The 24110-nt window shown below is 40.0% G+C and overlaps 1 protein-coding gene across 1 annotated transcript in view; it reads right to left on the reverse strand.

The window, feature by feature from the left end:
• Positions 1-24110, reverse strand: part of LOC110157791 (ephrin type-A receptor 7-like) — a 358749-nt gene that overhangs the window by 162045 nt on the left and 172594 nt on the right. Inside the window, exons 4-5 of the mRNA XM_055157155.1 lie at positions 19473-19628; positions 3312-3641 (exon numbers count right to left, since the gene is read on the reverse strand). Coding sequence (XP_055013130.1) covers positions 3312-3641; positions 19473-19628 — 486 coding nt within the window. The remainder of the gene's footprint in view (positions 1-3311; positions 3642-19472; positions 19629-24110) is intronic.

Raw genomic sequence — 24110 nt, forward strand, 5'->3', positions numbered from 1 at the left:
AAATTGCCGTTATTCTGCGAGGCTCCTTACTTCGGTAGCCGTAATGTACAATCCATCAAGCGGTGCAACATTGTATCTTACTAAAGTCGTACTAAAATATTTTGACAGATTTTTGAGCGCCATGTGCCACATAAAATCGGTTTAATGTCAGTAAGCATAACCAGAATTAATACAGAAGGCGCACTGTCGATTTTTGAGAAAATTAAAGGATTTTAAGTGCGCCTTATAGTCTGAAAAATACAGTAAAGTAAAGATGCCTAAGATGTATAGTAAAGTACAGCACTTTTACTTTGTTTCCACCACCACATCTGACCCTGTCCTCTTCATCCTCTGTACCACATATTCACTCTCCCTCCTCTGTACCATATATACACTCGAAAGATTTTTTAAACCGACTTTTTCAAATCTACTCTAGCCTCGAAAATTGCTCCAAATTTGGGTCAACTGTGCTAAGTGAGCTGTGGACCTTTAAGCACGGCTCTAACTTTCTTTCCGCTCCAACCATGAAAAATGCATGAAACCTTGTGAAAAATAAAACTTAGTCTATTTATAAAGTGTCTTCCTTTACTATATTCAAACTTTGGCTTAACACGAGGCTAAAAAGCACATACAAAGATGAGGAGGCAGATTGTGTATTATAAGAAGAGAGAGTGGAGCAGTGTCTGGCCCCAGTTTACTTCATTAACTTCATCACCTTCCCTCAAAAGCTCTGACCTACTTTGCCTCAGCTGTTTGGGTTAAGTACAGAACCAGACCGGAGAAATAAAAGAGCAATTTGGCACTTTTTATGTTTGCAAAAGTCAAATTATCTCATCTGTAAATTAAAGAAGGAGCATTAGTGTATGTTTTCTACCATGTTCGCTTAAAGAGGTTTTAGATGCCATCCAAGCATGTTTGAGTAATTTAGCGACCTCTCCTGAGCCTATTTTAACCCATAAATCCACCCAAAAGTCGACATCATCCATGCTCCCACGCGACAATTCTCCATAGTTATACAAAAACATAAACAATGCTGTAATAATGCAATAATCTGAATTAAATAATATTGTCTGGATGTCTGAAACTAGGCCTGTCGTTGACTAAAGACATTCTTGTTGGATTAAAGACATGCCCTGATGATTGATTGGTCGACTAAAAAGTATCCGTGGCAAAAACTCTCAAAAATATTCTGTATCTCTGTTTATCTGACCCAAACTGCACTCACAAGACGACTCCAGCAGGGGGAGTTCATGCAAAAACAAATATATATCAAGGGAAAAAAGCACTAGGAAACAATGTATTTATATAAAAATGATTAAACTTGTGAACTCATGAGTTTAAATTACCCAAAAATACAAAATCTTCAGCAACAACTCACTCAACCACCAATTTAAGTAGTCAATTTTGTAAAGTAAAAGCCTCATTTGAAAAAAGCAACTTAATTAAAAGTATAAAAGTATAAAAGTACCACTTCAAAAATACCAAATCATGAACTCAACTGACTCACTCAATAACTTCTCCTTTCTGCTCCCGTATAAATCCTTATCGTCTAAATAAAACAAATAGTCAACTAATACACACTTTGGTCAACTAAGACCCCATCACCGATTAATCGACTGAATGACTTAAGCCTGCAACCCGATCTGAAACTGTTCCAGCTTTAACAGTTCCAGTACAGTTTTTGATACTACAGCTTTAAGTATCTTCCAATATCAACAGATCCCAGTGCAGAGACTGAAAACAGCTGAACTAAAATAAAACAAGACCAAACTGATCCAAATGTGTTATAGCTGTTATTTATCTTTCTACAGGAGGCATGTCCAAACTATGGCCCGTGGGCCAAATGCGGCCCTCAGACAATATTTTCTTGGCCCTCAGGTGAATTGGCCCAAATTACTTTGCATCAATTAAAAGTGAAGTTTTTACTGCAAGTTTTTTGAAAATCTACCTTGATAAAGTTAATATTTAATATTTACTGTGTGGTTTTAACAATCTTAGCATGAATAAAGGACTGATGGCTCATTCTAAAGTGTTAATTATGCACATATTTTAATTATTCACTGTATTGAGCATCAGTCTACGGCCACAGTGCTTCAACTGTGTTTAGATATGTGGCCCTTGATGAAAAAAGTTTGGACATCCCTGCTCTACAGTATTGTTTCCCAAAGACTGGGTCATGAACCTCAGGTGGATGGCAAGAGATTTTTTTGGGGGGGTCGTCTTGTCACAATCTGCATGTAGATCTGCAGTTTACAGTTCTGACACATGAGATTTTCTGTGCTCACAAAATGAAAGCAAAACACGGAAACAGACTGAACGCTGCGTCTGATCTGATGCTGTGTGTCCTCCTGCACCCGGACTGAAACACGCTACAAAAACACAGACGGGCCCACCTGTCTCACTAGAAATGTTCAAATGTTAAGACATGTTTTGAATCATTTCTAATCTTTTCGTAATTATGTTATTGACTATTTTGTTCCAATATTGTTGCTTCAATTGAATGTTGAAAAGAAAAAGAAATGTTCTACATTTAATGTCCAAACAGGCGACTTCTGGATCCTTTTATTGCTGCTTCAATGACTGTTTTTCATTGTTTAACACCTGAGGAATACTAATTGTTCAGAGACACGATCACTCAGTCAACAATAAAATATCCTCATTAATGTTCAATAATGATCAAATCCAACTTTATTTAGTGATTTCCGAATAATGTCTATTGACTTGGGTCATGAAGGTTTGTGACTTTTAAAATATGAGTCCACAGAAAAAAAAAAAAAAAAAAACAGTTTGGTAACACTGCTCTACAGAATAAGTTTAAACATTATGGGACTTTCTGGGTTGACTACAATCCAAAAATCCATAATTACATCAATGGAAGTCGATATCCAATCCAGCAAATTTGTCTGTACTGGTGCAAATATCTCATACCAGTAATGTATCGGTGCATCCTTTTCTGAAACCCAGCAAAACCACGTCAAAACAATCTGATTTTGGCGCAGATACTGAAAAATTTCCTAAATCGGGTATCAGCTTTGAAACATCGGTTCAGTCGGTGTACTGATTTGACATAAGCTGATGTAATAAAACGATTTACTAGTCATAATCAGTCCCAAAAGTCTAAGAATCTTTGAACTTTTATTGACGCAAAGTTGTTCTGTAATTACTTGAGAGATAATTAACAGTTACGTAACATGTTTAAAGGCAATAAAAGCTGTTTTCAGTCTCTGTTCTGGTATTTTTTGACATCGAAATCAACAGGTAAAGCTATAGTATCGGAATCGGTACGAGCATTGAAACCCAACAGCGTGAGTGGAGTGTAAAGCAGCTCTCACCGGGCAGGCTGGTGGACACGTTGACCTGGGTGTAGAACCTCTTCTTGGGCAGAAGCTCTGAGACTCCGTTGAGCGCCTCCACAGTGAAGCTGTAGTTGGTGTTGGGTAACAGGTTCACCACGGTAACCGTCCTCTCCGTCAGGCCGATCTGCTGCGGCACAAAACCGATACTGGCCCCGCACGGATCGCATCGCCCGGGGGTGCACCTCCTGCAGCCCACACTGTACGACAGGTCCGCTCTCCCCCCACTGTCAGCAGGGGGCGCCCACTCCAACACCAGCGTCGACTGTTTCAGAGAGTACACCAGGTCTCGAGGGGGAGAGGGGGGTCCTGTACGGAAGAAGAAGAGAGGAAGAGTTTAGACGAGATTAGTTTATTTGTTTTTATGTTTCATTCAGTGCAACAGTATTTGGGTTTGGATTTAGACTACGTTCACACGGCAGCCTGAAGTGACCCAAATCCAATTTTTTGGTCCCAATGTGACCTGTATCTGATCTTTTAATGACAGTCTGAAGGACACAGATCTGATTTTTTCAAATGTGACCCAGGACACTTGGATATGTGCTCCTGAAACTGATACATATCTGATCTTTTGACATGCGACTTCAGTCTAAACGGTCAAGGCGCATTCATCCAATCTACACGTTATCAACAAGACACAAACGTCACTATTCTGCACTGAAGTAGGCAGAAACTGTTAGAAAGCTACAAGTATGGTGGATGACAAAGTGTTATAAGTTGTTCATGTTCTGGCTCCGGTACGAGAGGAACTTTAAAATCTCCAGGTGCTCAATGCTGCGTCCATGTTTGGACAACTTCCATAAACACAGAGACGCTCACTGCAGTTGACGTCATCGTGTCTCCAGTGTCACATGTGGGACACTTTTGGGCCGTTTAATGTTCACACTGGAGTCACATACAAGTCACATTTAATTGGAAATGTGAACGACCTCGCAAAAACATCGGATTTCACAAAAAAAATCTGAATTGAGCATTAAGCCCTGCAGTCTGAACGTAGACTTAGATTCCAACTCTACACTTCATATGATTTTTATTACGTTGGTCAAAGAGCAATTGTGTGAATGTATTTTATATTGATATCTGTGCGTCTTTAAGTATCAAATTACCACAGTCTGGAGTTTGTGAAAAGAAATTCAAATCTCACAACAAGAGCAGCTCTAGAGGAGACTGCTCTGTGCTGTTTAGAAAAAGCTTTTGGACAGACTCTTTTGCTTATTGAGCAGGTCAGACATGGAACACAGTGTCTGCTCATATACAAGAACTGTCAACACTGCAGCATTTTCTAAAGCTTTAAAATAGTGATGTTAAATGGCCAAATATGTCACCATGTTTAACCAAATTACATTTTATTTTATATTGAGGGGTTGTTGGTTTAACTCTTAAACTCTTGACTTTGAACTACAAATCAACAGTTTGAAGCGAATTTGTGTGTGTACAGTGAGTGTGTTGTGTGTGTTTTTTTTAATGTTCATTAATATGTGCTGTCCCTTTACAAATAAATAAGAAATATGAAACGGTATTGTATTGCAGTAAAAGTAAGAGTCCAGTCTGAGTTTCTGGAACATTAGAGGCAGTCGCTCTGTAGACTGAGCTCTGGAGAAGTTCTGTTGCATAAGAAGAGCAATGGAGGTGTTATTGTTCCTTTCTATTTTTGCAACTGTACTTTTTTTGTTGTTAGCATTTTTTTTTTTTTTTTTTTTTTTTTGCTACTGGTTATTATATTTTAAAAGAGTGGGCTACACTGTGTCCGAGTAATTTCCCTTGTGCAAGTCAGTGTAATTTGGTCAACAACAGAGCAGGGAATCCATTTCCAGATGCCGAGGTCAGTAGAACCCAACATAATGTACTAAATTATGAACAATGTATAGATTATATAGATTTATATAGCTGACAGTAGCTGCTTCTGGGGTAGAAAAATGGAAGTGAGGATGTCAGTCTGCACCATCAGTCCAGAACCCTAAACTCATATTAGGCAACTGGGTGTCTTGCTGAAGGACACAACAGTATGCACTTAATCATAGTAGTGCACTGGTATTGCTTTAATAAACATGTACACAGTCAAATACACTTTCACTTTGAGATGTGAACTTTGAAATGTGTCAAAATAGAATCCATATAGTATTTTATGTATTTTATAAATGAAAAATATTTAGCATGTTAATTTTATTTACAACATTTTATAATTCATATATTCCACACAGTAGAACAGTCAGTACAATATTACAAAAACTGACAGAAAAAAGGCTAAGTAGCATGTACTCACTTTTTTTTTTTTTTTTTAAATAAAGAAAGAACATGGAACACAGAAATGAAAACTTCAACATTTTTAGTCTAAATTCTCGTCTCAAATGATCTGAGTGTCTAATCCAAGTCTAATCCGCTAATGATCGCCCAAAATCCTCTCTGATAAAATCATATTTGATGAATGTTTTTGGTGCCAAATGAAGAGTTCGACAGAAGCAGCTGTGTTGTGGTGAGACACTTCAGAGTTTGGGCGGAGAGACAAACTGATCCTTAAATCTGCTCACGTGATCCACTGTGAACTGGAGACATTTGTCCCAGTGAGGGACACGAGGACACTGGACAAACTGCTCTGCATCATGGACACTCCTGCTCCCCCACTGCACCAGACTATAGAGGGACAGATAATACTCCCTACAACTGTATGACAACTCACCTTATGTAACAGATAATACTCCCTACAACTGTATGACAACTCACCTTATGTAACAGATAATACTCCCTACAACTGTACAATAACTCATCTTTATATAACAGATAATACTCCCTACAACTGTACAACAACTCACCCACTGCACCAGACTATAGAGGGACCGATAATACTCCCTACAACCGTATGACAACTCACCTTATGTAACATCTTATGTTCTTTTTTTTCTTTTTTTTTTTACTTTACTTGTACATATATAATATATAATAAATAAATAAATATATAATAAACTTTGTCTAAGTAAGTGTAAAATCTGAAAGTACAGCAGCAGCAGCAGCAGTAGCGTTAGCATGAGCATAGTCGTTAGTTTAAACCAATGAGATCACTGAGTTCACCTGATTAGGATAAAGCTACGTTAGCATGAAAGCTAGGTTAGCATGTGATGATAATAACGGCGAAATCCGGTTTGTCCTGGATTTGAGCAGAATCAATTGTTCTGATGGAAACGTTTGACCCAAATGCTGAGACGGTGAGATTATCAAATGGGTTTAAAACATGACTTTTAAAATGTTTTTGTTGCTTTTTTGTTGAGTAAATCATGGTTTTAGTCTGTAGAATGTGTTTACTGTAGTGCAAATACTTTCCCTCTGGCGTTTGCTCAAACTACACACTGTTATTTTTAGATGGAACAAAACTAAATATAAGCCGTACTATTTTTTTACTTTTGAAAAATAACCACAGTATTTGGGGTTGAGGCTAAACTATGACCAAACCTGGAACTGAACCAAAACCAACTGGGCCAGAACCAGAACCAAACCAGTGTGAATGGACTCTTTCACAACGTTTTGCACACCCATGGTGGGGCATGTCACGTAATCCCTGAACTCCTTCTCTGTGTTGGACATGGATTAAAAAAATAAATAAATGCTGGATTTGCACTAGTGCATTGCATTAAAAAGAGGATTCCCTGATTCTGACTCACAGTAGTCCATTCATTACAGAAATCATGAGGCATCTTTGAGTAAACTAACTATGAGTATCATTTATTTCATGTTTGTCATTATTGACGGGCCTGACCGCCCCTCCACCCTCGCTTAGGTGTCCTGGTTTTCACAAACGGAAATATGGTCACTCTACTGTATCAGGACTAAACCAGGTCTAAACCAGAACTAAACCACGACTAAACCAGAACTCAGATTTCAAAGAAATAGTTTTCCCTAATGACAATATTGTACTTTGTCAACCCAACAGTTGCACTGTTATTCCCTGTTTTTACCTGTAGCACTTTGAGATTATTTTATGTAAAGTGCAATATAAATAAAATGTGTTGTTGTTGTTGTATTATTAAATGTCAAAATAAGGCCAGGAACAGGTATACATTTCTATTTTAGACCTGTTTACACAGATAATCAGCAGATTACTTCACTCCTGTTAGTTTTCTCTTTCTTCATCTCACAATCTTTGCATGAACTTTAAAGTCTCTTCTGGTCTTAAAGCTCTCAATATTAAGTTGAGCGTTCTTGGTTTAATAATAATCATGTGTATAGCACAGTTCAAATGTCAGTGTGCTCATGTAGACTATGCATATACTTCCATTCACTATATTTCTCTCTGATCCTTAGAGGAGTTATATATATATATTTTAATGAAGAGCACACAGCAAGTCTTTCATTAAAGCTATAATTACACCTGGTCTGGTCCACACAAAGGCTTCATATAGAGTTTAAAGCGTACATTTTCTATAGGCGTGCTAGTGTTTCCGTTCCCCTCTCTCGTTAGCGCGGAGTGGATTAGCCAAATCATAATTAGCCCATCGATAGTGTAATTAATGTGGTCATTAAGCCGCTATAAATGTTATCACAAAAGAGTCAGGGATCTGTGTACGGATCAATAAGACAATTACACCTGCGACTGCCCCACAAACCGAACACGAACAGGAGCGGGAGCGGGGGTGTGGAGCAGGACTAGACCAGGACTACAGCAGGACTATAGCAGGACTAAACCAGAACTAAACCAGGACTAAACTAGGACTAAACCAAGACTACAGTTATACCTGTTACTGTGTCTAAAAACTCATGCGGGAATAGTCAAGGCAAGCACAATTCATCCACAAAGTATTCCAAAGTGCTTTACAGAATAAGAAATACATTAAAATCACAATAAAAACAAATCAAAACATAAATAATCATCATAAAAAAGAGAGAGAGACATTAATTACATACATTAGACAAAAGAGCGTGGAATGAAAAGCTTTCAGTATAGAGCGAACAAGGACAAGACCAGGACAAGACCAGGACTAAACCAGGACTAAACCAGGGCTAAACCGGAATTAAACCAGAACCAAACCAGGACTAAACCAGGTCTCTGTAAGGATCAATAACCCAATAATACCAGCTACTGCCCCATAAACCTAAACACATGCAGGAGTATAAAATAAGAGTCAACAAGACTAAACCAGGGTTAAACCAGGATTAGACCAGGACTAAAACAGGACTATAGCAGGTCTAAACCAGGATAAGACCAGGACAAAACCAAGACTGAAACAGGACTAAACCAAATCTCTGTACCGATCAATAACTCAGCTTCATTTTACTGTGTCTATAAACACATGCAGGGATATAAACCTGGAGTGAACCAGGACTAGACCAGGACTACAGCAGGACTAAACCAGGTCTCTATGGATCAATAACCCAGTTACACCAACTACTGCCCCATAAACCTAAACAAATGCAGGGGTATAGAGCATGAGTCAACTTGGACTAGATCAGGACTAAACCAGGACTAAACCAGGATTAGACCAGGACTAAAACAGGACTAAACCAAGACTAAACCAGGACTAAACCAGGTCTCTATATGGATCAATAAGTCAATTACATGTGTCTCTAAGCCCATAAACCTATAGCTGTAAATCAGGAGTGAACCAGGACTAAGACAGGTCTAAATCTGGACTCATATGAACCTGAGTAAGGTTGAAATGAATAAATCTAAAGCAGGACTAAAACATGACTAAAACATGACTAAACCAGGACTAAACCAGGACTAAACCAGGACTAAACCAAGACTAAACCAGGACTAAACCAGGACTAAACCAGGATAAAACCAGGACTAAACCAGGACTAAACCAGGATTAAACCAAGACTAAACCAGGACTAAACCAGGACTAAACCAGGACTAAACCAGGACTAAAACCAGGACTTAAACCAAGACTAAACCAGGACTAAACCAGGACTAAACCAGGACTAAACCAGGACTAAACCAGGACTAAACCAGGACTAAACCAAGGACTAAACCAGGACTAAAACCAGGACTAAAACCAGGACTAAAACCAGGACTAAACCAGGATTAAACCAAGACTAAACCAGGACTAAAACCAGGACTAAAACCAGGACTAAACCAGGACTAAACCAGGATTAAACCAAGACTAAACCAGGACTAAAACCAGGACTAAACCAGGACTAAAACCAGGACTAAACCAGGACTTAGTGTGCATGGTCCTGTTTTGGCCTTTGGAGCAGTGATGGGCGATACCACAGATTTTAAAAATATCAGTACCAATGAATTTTGAACTAAACCTGGAAAAAAACAAAAACAAAAACAAAACAAAAAAACGATGTCTAAACCAAAACTAAACCAGACCTTGACTTGTTACTCATTAGCAGAATTACATGGGTTTAACCAGGTTTAAAATGGGACTAAACCAAGATTTAACCAGGATTAAACCAGATCCAAACCAGGATTAAACCAAGTCAAAATCAGGACTAAACCAGGTCCAAATAAGCACCAAGTAACACCTGATTTACAGGATTAAACCAGGTTCAAATCAGGTTTCATCAAGACTTAACCTAGTCTAAACCAGTTCTGAACCAGGCCTAATAAAAATACCCCTAAACCCTTTTAAAGCACGTCTAATACCGAATAATCTCCCTGACCTTGTGCTTACGACGCCTGACAACTCCATGCGTAAAACTCCTGATTGTACGTGTAATTAGTCTCATATGAATAGGCCTGATCCATACTCGGCTGTGTGTGGTTAAGAGGCCTGTACAGTGCGTCTTTATGGAGGCTCGGACGAATGCGATAGGCCCTGAGCGGACAGCAGAGGAGTGTGTGTGTGTGTGTGTGTCCAATGAAGGATGGTATATGTATGGAAGCCGAGAGGGGTCACAACAAACGCAAACGCCGCAAATACAAATGCGACAACACAACAAAAAAGCCACAACGGAAATGACCGCGGGACTCTATTTTAATGCAAACGCCGCAACAAATACAAAACGCCACAACACAAATTAAAACACATTGCCACAACACAACACATCAAAAAGCCACAACACATTAAAAAGCCACTACGGAAGTGACCGCGGGACTCTATTTTAATGCAAATGCCACAACAAATACAAATGCCACAACACAAATGCCACAACACATTAAAAAGCCACAACACATTTAAAAAGCCACAACAATTTAAAAAGCCACAACACATCAAAAAGGGCCAACGGAAATGACCGCGGGACTCTATTTTAATGCAAACGCCGCAACAAATACAAACGCCACAACACAAATGCAAATGCCGCAACACATCAAAAAGCCACAACAGAAGTGAAAATGGGACTTTATTTTCTGACGGACCGATCAAGCGGCAAGTGAAGAAGAAGAACTACAACTTGAAAAGTAAAGGAACAGAGAAGTTTATCATTATTCGTTTCACGTTATAGTTCTTCTTCTTCACTTGCCGCTTGATCGGTCCGTCGGAAAATAGAGTCCTGCGGTCACTTCCATTGTGGCTTTTTGAACGTGTTGTGGCTTTTTAATGTGTTGTGGCTTTTTGATGTGTTGTGGCTTTTTGATGTGTTGTGACTTTTTAATGTGTTGTGGCTTTTTGATGTGTTGTGGCTTTTTGATGTGTTGTGACTTTTTAATGTGTTGTGGCTTTTTGATGTGTTGTGACTTTTTAATGTGTTGCGGCATTTCCGTTTGTGTTGTGGCATTTGTATTTGTTGCCGCGTTTGCATTAAAATAGAGTCCCACAGTCATTTACGTTGTGGCTTTTTTTAGTTCGTTGTGGCTTTTTTTGGTGTGTTGTGGCTTTTTGTTGCGTTGTCGCGTTTGTATTTGTTGTGGCGTTTGAGTTTGTCGCGACCCCTCTCGGCTTCCGTACATATGTGATAAGAAGAGCGCCCTCTATCTGTGAGCGCCGCAGTAGAAATGAAAGAAGAGCGGTGGATGTTGAGAGGACAGATCGGCCCCGTCAGCCGCACAGATACAACACGATTTAACACCGGCCGTTTGTTCTGAATAATAAATCAAGACTGAACCGGGCCTTAAGGCAAAACGCCGCGAGCAAAATAAAAAAAAGTTCTTTCTATGTTTGTGTTTTGTTTCTCTTCCTCTCCTGAAGCCGCCCTGACACAGATCTGCTGACCCTCCCTGACCCGACTCCTGTTAAACTGACCGGAGACACAGAGGGACCGAGACCAGCAGCGGAAATGTGACTGCAGCAAAACTTGGATTTCCCTCAGGATAAATGAAGTGTCTCTCTCTTCCCCTCTCTCTTTTCTCTTTCTCTTCTGTCTCTCTTCTTTCCTCCCGCCCTCTCTTTTCTCTCTCTCCTTCTATCTCTGTCTCACTTCTCTTCTCTCCCTCTCTCTCGTATCTCTTTCTCTCCGTCTCTTATATCTCTCTCTTCTCTCTCTCGTGCTGTATCTCTTCTCTCCCCTCTCTCTCTCTTCTCTTCTCTCTCTCTCTTTCTATCGCTGTCTCTCTTCTGTCTCTCTTTTTCTCTCTCCGTCTCCATTTTGTCTGTTTCCCTTCCCTCTCTCTCTTCTCTCTCTTTTTCTTTCTCTATCTCACTTCTCTCTGTCTCTGTCTCTCTTCTCTCGCTCTCTCTATCTCTTTTTATCTTTCTCTGGCTCTTCTCTCTGGCTCTTTTTATCTCTGTCTTCTCTCTCTTCTCTCTTTTTCTGTCTGTCTCAATTCTCTCTGTTTCTCTCTCTGTGTCTCTTTTTCTCTCTCTCTGTCTCTTCTCTCTCTCCTCTCCCTCTCTTTCTCTCTCTCTGTCTCTCTTCTCTTCGTCTCTCTCTCACTGTCTCTTTTCTCTCTCTCTCTCGCTGTTTCTTTTCTCTCTCTTTTCCCCCTTTGGCTCTCTTCTCTCTCTCGTCTTTCTCTCTCTTCTCTCTCTTTTTCTGTCTCTGTGTCACGTCTTTCTGTCTCTCTTCTCTCTCTTTCTCATTTTATCTCTCTCTGTCTCTTCTCTCTGTCTCTTTTTATCTCTGTCTCTTCTCTCTGTGTCTGATCTCTCTCCCCTCTCTCCTCTCCCTCTCTCGCTATCTCTCTTCTCTCACTTTCTTCCCTCTCTAGACTCCCTCTCTCTCTCTCCTCTCTCTCTCTTTTTCTGTCTGTCTCACTTCTTTCTGTCTCTCTCTCTCTCTCTGTCTCTTTTTTTTTCTCTCTGTCTCTCTTCTCTATCTCTCTCTCTTCTCTTTCTCTCCCTCCCTTCCCTTCTCTCTCTTTCCTCTCAATCTGTTTTGCATTCTTTCTCCTCTTTCTCTCTCTTTTCTCCTCCCCTGCTCTGCTCCAGGACAAGTCCTCTCTGCTCTCCTGGACTCCACCTTTAGGGGGCGCTCACACTTCCTGAAAGTCTCACATACTGAAGTTATCAGCACAGGGTGTCCACAGGGCTGTGTACTGTCCCCCCAACTCTTCTTTCTGAACTCCAACTGCTGCACCTCCAACCACCATCACCAGACCGTGGACATGATGGTGAACTTGTTTTTGACGCTTGTATTTACCACTTTACAACTTCAGGTGTAAATAAATATCCTTAAAAAATAAAAAAAAAAAAACTTCTCTGAGAAACAATACATGTACACTATAGGATGCAGTGTGGAGCAATCTATAGAAACAAATGAAATGTGTGGAAGGAGAGATATAAGAGTAAAACTGATGCAATGAATGCACAGAGGACGGGCTTAAGGGTGGACAAGAGGTCACTGAGAGGAGGGGAGAAGAAGAGGAGAAGTGAAGGAGGAGGAGGGAAGAGGGAGGAGAGGAGGAGGAGATAGGAAACTCACGATAAAGGATGGACCGGATTATCGAGCAGGAATCTTTAATGTCCGCGAGGAAAGAGGAGAGGGCGGAGAGCGGAGGGTGAAAATGGGAAGCAGCCCTGAGAGGATGAGTTTATAAGATTTATCTGAGGTGGGGCCGAGTCCAGTATCTGATCGGGTTCAAGGAAGGTCCAAGGCGGAAGCATGAATAAAACATGTAACAAATGAAACAAAAGAGAAAAAGCGTTTATGGCACAGATCTTCTGGAGATAGGGAGGGGGCGGAGGGCAGGGCTGGGGAGGACTATTGAAAAGAGGAAAAAGGCTCTGATCTACCCAGAGGTGGAAAGTGTTTTGGAAATTTGCACTGAAATAAAATTACAGTTACATCACTAAAAATGTACCCAGTTACAAGTATCATATTTCTCACACTATAAATTGCACTTTTTTTCCCCTGCAGCTTATCCTCCAGTGCGACTTATATATTAAAATGTTCACACTGAAGTCGTGAGAGACTCTAGTCTTGTGTGTCAGTATCTGCTGCACCTGTTCCTCCTGTACCTGTCACTTCACTCTACTGCAGAAACAATGTCTGTCCTGTCTGTATCATGTCAGTCGATCGCACCATTACTTCTGTATCACTGAAAATTTAAACAAACTTATAAAGACACTGAGAAGACTGAACACAAATGCCCCCAAAAAGAAAATCATATTTTGCAGATTACAAGCTGCAAGTCGTGAAATCCGCAGCTGAAAACGGGAATCGAGTGGCAGAAAGAAAGTTTGGAGTGAGAGAGAAACTTGAGACACCAGGAGGATGCACCATGAAACTTTCCTGAAGTCACTGGATGGACAAAGCCTGGACTTCAGTGACACTGAAACCATCCTGTCGAGATTCAGAAAGACCAGAATAATTCTAACTGGAACTGATGCTGAATCTGACAACAGCGACACAGAAGAGGAAGTGGTGCTCTGTTTACCTCCGGAGGTCGTGGAGTTGTTCAGAAGTGACACTGAGGATGAAGAATTGAATGGATTTAGGGATTTGGAGTGAGATGGAGAGTTTGTTAAACTTGTTCTGTTCTGTTGTTTATGTTATAGTTTATCTGAAGAACTGTTCATATGTGACATTAACAGTCTGTTGTTCTCTCTTCTATTGTTACTAGAACTTGACTTTCAACAGGAAATGTCAGTTCCTGGTCTCTGATGTTATAAAATACATTTCCCCCAAAAAGTGCAACTTATATGTATTTTTCTTCTTCATTATGCATTTTTTGGCTGGTGCAACTTACAGGCCAAAAAATATGGTACTAATGTCAAAACTGTACTTAAGTTTTATGGAGGTGTCTTCCATGTTATAATATTGTTCCCTTGTCAAACACATGTCTGAAGAGCTTGTTGATGTCATCTATGCATGTTTGAGTAATTTAGTGATCTCTTCCAGACTCTATTCAAACCCTCCTTACGTTTAGCTGTAAGTTTCTGTACAACGCTCCGTCCACAAGCCAACATTACCCATGATCCAACACGACACTTCTCCATAAATACACACAAACATGATACAAAAACAATACAATACGAGTTACTTTTTACTCTTTAAATAGCATTTCATTTCACATTTGGCACACAATTGGGATTAACATGTAGGACTAAACCAGGATTAGAAGAGGACCAAACCAAGTCTAAATGAGGATCTTCATAAATAATGTAATGTTCCAGTGTATGGCATTAGACAGAGTGTTTTTAAATGGAAGTCTGACAGGGCAATAAAGACGTGATAATACCCGACTGACCTGTGACCTGTAAATGTCCTGTAGGTGAACGAGAGGTGAACGCTGCAGAGGCCTCACACAGGACGATCGGAGGGTGTGAGGATCTGATCGGGGTTAATGGAGACACATGAGGCGATGCACGTGAACAACAGACCTACAGGGGGCGCCGAGGTCGGACTGACGTGTGGAAGAGGCCAGGGTGAAGGACGGGTGATGTCATTTACAAAGGACATGGACGGAAAATGAAAGGTGGTGGGTCTGGCACCTGCTTGTTTCCACGGTGATGTTATTGTTTTCCGTAGTATGGCATTAATAATATGAAACTGTTCTGTGGAGAAGTTAAGTCCGTCAACAATAAGAATCCACGTTTATCAAGTAATACAAGACATTTAAGTGTAATGTCATATTGTGGACAGTGTTGGGAAGGTTACTTTTCAAATGTATTCCCCTACAGATTACAGATTACACACACCAAAATGTAGTTTGTAACGTAATCCATTAAGTTACTGAAGGTGAGTAATGTAATCTGAATACTTTGGATTACTTGATATTGTCATGTTTTTTAAAACGACATGAATGTACCAACCACATCCTGAAAATTCATGTTTGTTTTCTTCAAAATGTCTGTTGAGCCCAAGTCTCCATGAACAGACTTTTGTTTGTTGTAGAGAAGCAAAGACGAAGATCTTAACATAAGATGTTTTGTCTGTTAAAAGACACAACAAGTCCAGTCTTTCCTTAACCGTTTTAAAAATACTGATAGAGAAATGTTTTCTATACGAGGTCACTGCTGCTTTAAATGATGTCCACCTACTGTTAGTGTCATATTGTTTAGACCTGGTTAAAGTCCTGGTTTTAGTCCTGGTTTTAGTCCTGGTTTAGTCCTGGTTTAGTCCTGGTTTAAGTCCTGGTTTTAGTCCTGGTTAAGTCCTCGTTTAGTCCTGGTTTTAGTCCTGGTTTAGTCCTGAATTTAGTCCTGGTTTAGTCTTGGTTTTAGTCCTGGTTTAGTCCTGGTTTAGTCCTGGTTTTAGTCTTGGTTTTAGTCCTGGTTTAGTCCTGGTTTTAGTCCTTGGTTTAGTCCTGGTTTTAGTCCTGGTTTAGTCCTGGTTTTAGTCCTGGTTTAGTCCTGGTTTTAGTCCTGGTTTTAGTCCTGTTTTGGTTCCTGGTTTAGTCCTGGTTTAGTCCAAAAAGTGAAAAACAGTAAAAATACCGCCATGTAATCCATTAATTTCAACAAAGTAACTGTAATCTAATTACCACTCATTGAAACAGTAACTGTAACTGAATACAGTTACTCATAATTTGTACTCTGATTACATAACTCCAGTACATGTAATCTGTTACTCCCCAACACTGATTGTGGAACATTCCAAGCAAAGTAAAAATATCTCCAAATGATGTAAACATAGTCCTAAACCCAAATGGGCTCTATGATCTGATTCAGGGGTGGGCAATTATTTTTTCCATGGGGCCACAAGAAAAACTGAAAATATAGTTGTTACGAGCCCCGGCCCTTTGGTATTTGTTTAGCTCCTGTTCTTCTCGATTTGCTTTTGTGTGTGTTATGTGATCGGCCTGGAGCCCTGGACCAGGAGGCACAGGAGCACCAGACACCGGACGGAAGCTGGACGTTGGATCACGTCACCCTTCCGTCCCCACCAACCCGCAGATGCCACTTGTGGGAGCGTGAGGTGTAAAAGAACAGTCTTCCGCCTGCTCGGGGCGGCTGGATCCCTGTAGCCAGCTCGCCCTTTTGTTTGGTTGATTTTTGGTTGTCTCATTTTGTGTTTCGTTACAGTGCCGGGTGTTGCCTCTGTTGATTTCGTTGAAACATCTTGTTTTCACAGTACAACTTTAGTTAGATTTTGTTGCGTTGTACTTCGTTAGGGCTCCTTAGTTTAGTAGATTATTTTGTTTAAATCCTTTTTATTTTCTCCCCAAATTTCTGTGCTTTTTTACCCTTTCCTACCCTGTAAATAATAAATGTAAAATTTTTAGTTAAACCTTGAACATCTTTTTTTTTTTTTGACGTAACAATTGTGGAGGCCAAAATGCTTAACTCAATTCTGCATCATATGAATTGTATTTCTTTATAAACAGCAGTAAATATCATTGTTTTGTCGAGTTTTTCCGACTGGACAGAGTTTATGTTATGACTAAGCAATGAAAAAGTGAGGCTGCCTTATAGAAGTCTGCAGGGACAGAATTATCAGTCCTGGTCCTGCCTGCACACACAAAAAATGTTAATTTTCATTCCCGCTTCTGCCTGCATCTGCGATATTTTGTCCTGCTCCCGCCTGCACATCCTGCAAGATGGTGATCGCTTTCTTAAATTCTATCAAACACGGAGAAGCAGAAAGGAACTGTCCAAAATATGTGCAAGATTAGACCATGTCCGCAAATTTAGGCTGCTGAAAATGTTTTTATTAATGCTAAATAAAATATCCAACATGATGGGCAAACATTAACCATCATATTTTACTTTACACTCATATTTAGTAGTTTATCATCCCACCCGCCCGCTCCCGCATTGTGCAGTCCTGCTCCGACCCGCACCTGCAAGGAGCTTTCAAAATGTGTCCCTCACCACATTGTTTTGCATCGGATCCAGCAGGTTTGTAAGTGGAGGGCTCTACTGCCTTTATAAAAAAACTTTCTAAAATACACCTCTAAAATAAAAGCAATGCAGCTTTAGTCCATGTATGAGGCAAAACGATAAAATATGTTTATTTTGAAACGTCAGATTAACTTAAATGAGCCGTTCAGAGTCCCCCAAAGAGCCGTGTGTGGCCCGGAGCTGGACAGTGCCCAGGTCTGCTCTCATGTTCTCAGTCTATGACAGATCAGAGTCTCTCAGGTTCAGTGACTGTACTGCCAGACGCACCTGATGTAATAATGCACTGGATTTATTCAGCAAGTTTCAAGACACCCAGAGCACTTTACAGCATTATTCATTCACTCCACACTCTGAGGTAAGTTACTATTGTAGCCACAGCTGCCCTGAGGCTGACTGACAGAAGTGAGACTGTCAATCCACACCACAGACCCTCTGACCGGCACTACATTTCAAACACACAATGCATCCATGTGCCTGACACTTACTACTAGAGCACTGCAGCACCTGGGAGTTATGGGATTTGCATTTTACTTATATTACAGTTTATTTATGTAATGAGACAGGGACAGTGCACAATCTACATGAACCTTAACAGGAGAGATGTTTGTACATCAGGTTGTAGCAGCAGCGCTCATTTCCACCTGTCGTCCCTGGGCAGGTTCATTGATTGATTAGATTTAATTGACCTCAGCTATCAACTGTTCTTCCTATTCTTCCTGCAGACCTGTAGCATGTTCTGGATACTTACTCTACATACATTTATACCATTTATGTCTTATTGACACCAGTCTCTTGCTTTTATTTACTGCTTTTTTTATTTAGAAGTTTTTATACAATTTTTGACATGTATTTTTTACTCTTTGTTATTGTAATATATTGTAGTGCACTCATCCAGAGGTTGGTGGTTTGAATTCCACTCTCAACATAAACATCACTGGTTGAGAGGTCAGATCCAGGGGTTAGAGGTGCAATTCCAGCTCCCACAGATGAATAATGTCATTGTGTCCCTGGAATTAGCCCACCTCACCACAGTGTCTGTGTCCACTGGGGAGACTGGGTGAGTGGTTCCTTGATGTTAAGTGTTTTGAGTGAGTGTAAATGTGTGACCATTTATCATTTATTCCCATTTTATTCATTTATTCCCAGATCAGGCTTTGACAAGGATGTCTGACCACAACAATCCGTGTATCATTCGTTCATTCGTTTTTCAAAATAAAACCAAAAATAAGAAATAATAATAAAAAAAATAAATAAATAAATAAAATATTTTCTTCACTATTTGTCTCCAAAACCAAAGTGAAAAAGGGATAACAATTTGTTTTTTTCAGTTTTAAATTTTGTGTTTAAATGTATAATGGAAAAAACAGAAAACAACACTTTCCCGTTTCTGTGACTTAAACTGCGATGCCAGACTGAACCAGGACTGGACCAGGACTAAAACAGAACTAAAACAGGACTAAACTGTTCTCAGTCCTGGTCTGGTCCCAGTCTCAGTCCTGGTCTCAGTCCTGGTCTGGTCCTGGTCTGGTCCTGGTCTGGTCCCAGTCTGGTCCTGGTCTCAATCACAGTCTGGTCCTGGCCTCAGTCCTGGTCTCAGTCCTGGTCTCAGTCCTGGTCCTGTTCCTGGTCTCAGTCCTTGCCTCAGTCCCGATCTCAGCACCGGGCCTAGTTCTGGTCTGGTCCTGGTCTAAGTCCTGGACTCAGTCCCGATCTGGTTCCAGTGGTCCTGGTTCAGTCCGTATGTGGCGCAAAAGTCCAGCATCACAGTTTAAGTCATGGAAACGGGACATTATCAGTTTTTTCCATTATTCATTTAAATAAAACAAAACAAAACAAAAAATGAATCGTTATCCCTTTTTTTCATTTTGGTTTTGGAGACAAATAATGAAGAAAACAGTTTGTTTTTCCATTTTCTTATTTTTGGTTTTATACTGAAAAACGAATGAACGAATGACACAAGGATTCACAACGTTTCGTCTTTGCATTTCTTCTACTTACTCCTTGTACAGAGTTGAAAGAGAGTGTGTTTGGTTCTTACGGGTGCAGGGGGCGGAGGGCGTGTCCAGGGGCGTTCTGAAGTGGTCCTCTTTACACACACACACAATGGAGCCGTCCTCTTCTGCGACGCTGTTCTCAGGGCACGGAAAACACTCCTGCTGACGGGAGGACATCTTGTACGAGCCGGGGGGACACGCTGAAACAGAAAACACACACAGGTACGTTAGAGACACAGTCCTGCTGACGGGACAGGATCAAAAACGAGCTGGGGAGAAATCAAAATCAAACTTTCTCTCTCGTTCTATCTTTCTTTTTCACTCCTGTATGACCACATGACATCACAAGAGGAAAGAGAGAAGATCTCAGGCTAAATATGCAAAGTTTGTGCGTGAAACAAAAATGAAACAAAACACAATTCCAGATCAAGCTTGCACGGAAGCCAGGAGGACTCATAGCAAACACAAACGCCGCAACAAATACAAACGCAACAACAAACCAAAAAAAGCCACAACAGAAGTGACCGCAGGACTCTATTTTCTGACGAACCAAGCAAAGGGTTAAAAGATCAAGCGGGAAGTGAATGGGAAAAGTTGAAGAAGAACAAGAATGTGAAAAGTAAAGGAATGGAGAAGTGAACAAATTTGGACACATAAGTGAAAGTAATTTATTGTTTTGTGTCCAGGATTGATGTCACTGACCGTCGCTTGGTCTGTTGAAAAATAGAGTCCCGCGGTCACTTCAGTTGTGGCTTTTTGATGTGTTGCAGCGTTTGTATTTGTGTTGTGGCATTTGTGTTGTGGCATTTGTATTTGTGTTGTGGCATTTGTTTGTGATTTGTGTTTGTATTTGTGTTGTGGCATTTGTATTTGTGTTTGTGGCGTTTGTGGCATTTGTATTTGTGTTGTGGCATCACGTTTGCATTTGTTGCAGCGTTTGCATTTGTTATGAGCCCTCCTGGCTTCCGTACAAGCTTGTGATAAGGAAACAACATTACAACATCAGAAAAGAGTGTAATATGAGCCCGTTAAGTCTTTTCTCTGATCGTTTATACTTCACTAAAATCAGACGCTGAGCCGTGTTTAACACTTAATCCTTTTATAAAACAGATCCCGGATTATGAATTATAAATGTGAGAAATATGAGATGAGATAAAACATGGGATTACAGATTACAGACGAGACGTTCGCTGGATTTCATCTGAGGAGCACAAACGCGGGATTAGAAATGATGAGTGGACTTGTAAAGCAGAATTATAGAGTGTTAAACGTCCAGGCGCTGGTACAGACTCCAATCGTCTTCTCGCTCGTAAAAGTCCTTATGCTGTCTGTACATTTATGGTGTATTATTATTGTCTCTCCTCTTTCACTCTGCCTCCCTCACTCCTGTCTTTCTCTACCTCTCCACTCTCCTTTTTATTGCATTTTCTTCACTCACTTTCTCATGCCAGCGCCAGATCTTGAGACAGTCTTGGTCAGGACTACGTCTGCTGGAGGATTTGACCTTTTGTGTATGTTTTTGCTTCAGAGTGGCCAGAGGAAACCCACCCAGACACAGAGAGACCAAGTAAACTCCACACGGAACTGGAATATATCATCAGGAATAGAAAGGTATTCTTTTTTTCTCCATAGTGCCACCCTTACGTACATGAGTAGTAGTAATAGTAGTAGGAGTGGGGTAGGCGATTATTAGTTTGCATGACCATAAACGAAAGAAAAAAATAATAACAACCTTACATTTTTTTCATTTTCATTGTCGTTTATTTTGTACGATCATAAACGATAAACTTTTGTGCCTTCTTTAATATTATTATTAGTTTGTACGATCATAAACAAAACAAAAAAAAAACTTTCAATTTTTTCATTCTCATCGTGGTTTGCTTTTGTACGATCATAAACGCAAAACTTTTGTGCTTTCGTTAGTTATTATTAGTTTGTAAGACCATAAACAACAAAAAGGAAAAAAAAAAAAATCCTTACATTTTTCATTCTCACTGTGGTTTATTTTGTATAACCATAAACGACAAACTTTTGTGCCTTCGTTAACATAATTAGTAGTTTGTACAATCATAAACGTAAAACAAAAAATTAATAAGAACTACGAAAAAAGTGTAAAAGTTGTATTTCTGTTCGACGGGTTGGTATATGGAACAACCTGAGTGCTGATTTAAAAAAAAAATTAGAAATTGTCTAACACTGCAGAAGCCAGAAGAGTATAAAGCATTTTGTTTTGAAAGATCCATAATTATGCATTCAGTTTAGTTTGTTTTAATTCATATTTTGTCTCTTATATTTACAGTAAGACATAAGTGAAATTGTACATAAAGGCGTAGGTTTGGTCTCAGCTGTGGTGGGGACATTATCAGCTAACACCCCTCCCCCTACTGTATGTTTTATGAATTCTTTCCAAAATCACACATAGTCTGGGCAGGTCCAAAACAAGTGAGAGGTGGTTTCATTTTTCAGTTCATAAAATGTACAGTTTGTGTCCATTGTCCTTCTAAGATGATTTTTTAGTGGATAACAGTGATGTAGAAGTTTGCAGCAGATTTCCCTTTGCTTGTTGGTGATGAGATATTTGTGAGGTCATGTCAGCACATTTTGAATATTGGAATATTGTCAGTAGAGTCTCACAGCGCACGAGTAGATCTGCGCTTAAGGAGGTGCACTTGTGGTGATAGTCGGTCTTTTTCAGCAGCGACTCATTATAAGACAAGTTTAATTGAAGATGAAGCCAAGTAAGTTCCTTTTGAAAAGTTTTTCAAAGTTTGGTGCAGCGTCTTCACTTACACCTGCTCATCTCGGGTGCTGAACTGTCCTGTCGCTTCCCCAGTTTAGGCTCCTGGCTCCACTGAGGTGACGTTTATATGATGACGGTCTGAACACAAGACGCAAAAGTGGCGTCGCATCTTCACTTTTTATTCTGCCTTTAGACGAGCGTTTTCGGGAGGAAATCTGCGTACATAAGGTGATGCAAAAGTGTGTGGAACTGGATTGTGTATGCAAGCCAGGCCTGACGTAAACGTGTACGTGACGTGAGCAGATGTGACCAGACTCTGGAGGGTGATTTCAGATTTTTGCATTTTTAAGCCCCAAAAATGCCGTCACCATCTAAACCAGGGGTGTCAAACTCATTTTGGTCCAGGGGATCGTATCCAACCTACTTCAGATCCCAAAGGGGCCAGAAAAAAAAACCCTCATGTCATATAAACCCCAAAAATAACAATAAGTTCAAATATTTGTGCAAAGAAACTCAAATCTATTACAGAAATCTTTTTTAACTGATGAACTCACACTCTTTTACAAAATATTATAATATTATGAACAACCTGAAACTTTAAGAAAAATGCAATTTCAACACAATGAACTTGTATGTAAATAGGAATAAGTCAATTTTTCTTGGAAAATCCTGCACTCGGCTCCACTTTTCTCATGTTGGACATTTTTCTGATGAGGGTGTCACGGTCAACAGTCAAAACGATCGTCCTTTAAGAGCGTTTGGAAAGAGACAAGTCTTCATTTGTGCTGCTCTGGTGGGAGGGGCCACGTACAGAGGCACTGGAGACGCTGCTATGCTAAGAGACGCAGAAAATTACCAATATTTTAAAAGAAAATATAATTAAAATATTTTAGTAGAAAATCTGCCGAGGGCCAGATTAAAAGGTCTTGGAGGGCCGGATCTGGCCCCTGGGCCTTATGTTTGACACCCATGGTCTAAACGAAAGGCATTTCCGATTATTATTTTTTATTATTTTGTCATTTTTACCCGCAAGCATTGTCATGTAAACAGGTCTTAACTGCCATCAGAACGTCTAATAAAAAATGTGAAGTAAAACGTGTTCATTTAATACTATTGAGTTTGGAAAAATATCGGATTAAATGTATATTTTGTTTATTAAAATAAAATGGCAAATATTGGTAAGGACTATTTTGTCTTCCCCAAATATATACGGGTTGTGTCATGTCCCCACGGTCCCTTTGCAAATCTGAAAATGCAAACTTGCTCTTCATAAGCTGCTTTTCTTTCTGTAACTGTTTAATAGGGTTTGGCGTTATAAATACTTTTTACTTTACAGCCTAAACCCTTTTTGTCATGATCGGTGGAGTTGCAGTCTATGTTTGGTTTTGTAGAGCTGCAAAATGACCAAATAAACTACCACTAAACTAAACCAAACCCTGAGAGCGTAATGAGAGGAGCCGGTGGAGGTAAAGCTGCCGCCCTGTCTCTTCTGTGGAATGGCTTTGGGACGAGATAACACCTGAAGATGGATTTTCGCAATATTTGTGGAGAAGGGAAGACATTTTTTGTATTTGTGGGCAGGGAAGACCAATCGGATTCAAACAGTCGCCATGACGATGTGCGTTTTCCGATCTCTTTCAGCGAGAGATTGGAAAATAGAGAGAGAAAGAGGTGAGGGAGCAAGGGGGTTAGGTTCAAAGAGAGAAGGAGACTGAAGAGGTACAAGACAGAGAAAGAAAAGAGAGAGAGAGAGAAAGAGAGGAGGTGTACAGAAGAGTGGGTGAGATAGAGAAAGAGAGAAAAAGAAGAAGAGAGGAGCAGACGCCAGACAGTGAGCAGCTCAGAATGGACTCTCTGTGTGAGTGATTAGAGCCAAAAAAAAAAAAAAAAAAAAAACAGGGCTGAAGGAGAATGGAGAGAGAGAGAGAGAGAAGAGGAGCAA

Source organism: Boleophthalmus pectinirostris, unplaced genomic scaffold (genome assembly GCF_026225935.1).
Source record: "Boleophthalmus pectinirostris isolate CB_2022bp ecotype Guang Dong unplaced genomic scaffold, ASM2622593v1 HiC_scaffold_21, whole genome shotgun sequence".
In the NCBI taxonomy this organism is placed as follows: domain Eukaryota; kingdom Metazoa; phylum Chordata; class Actinopteri; order Gobiiformes; family Gobiidae; genus Boleophthalmus; species Boleophthalmus pectinirostris.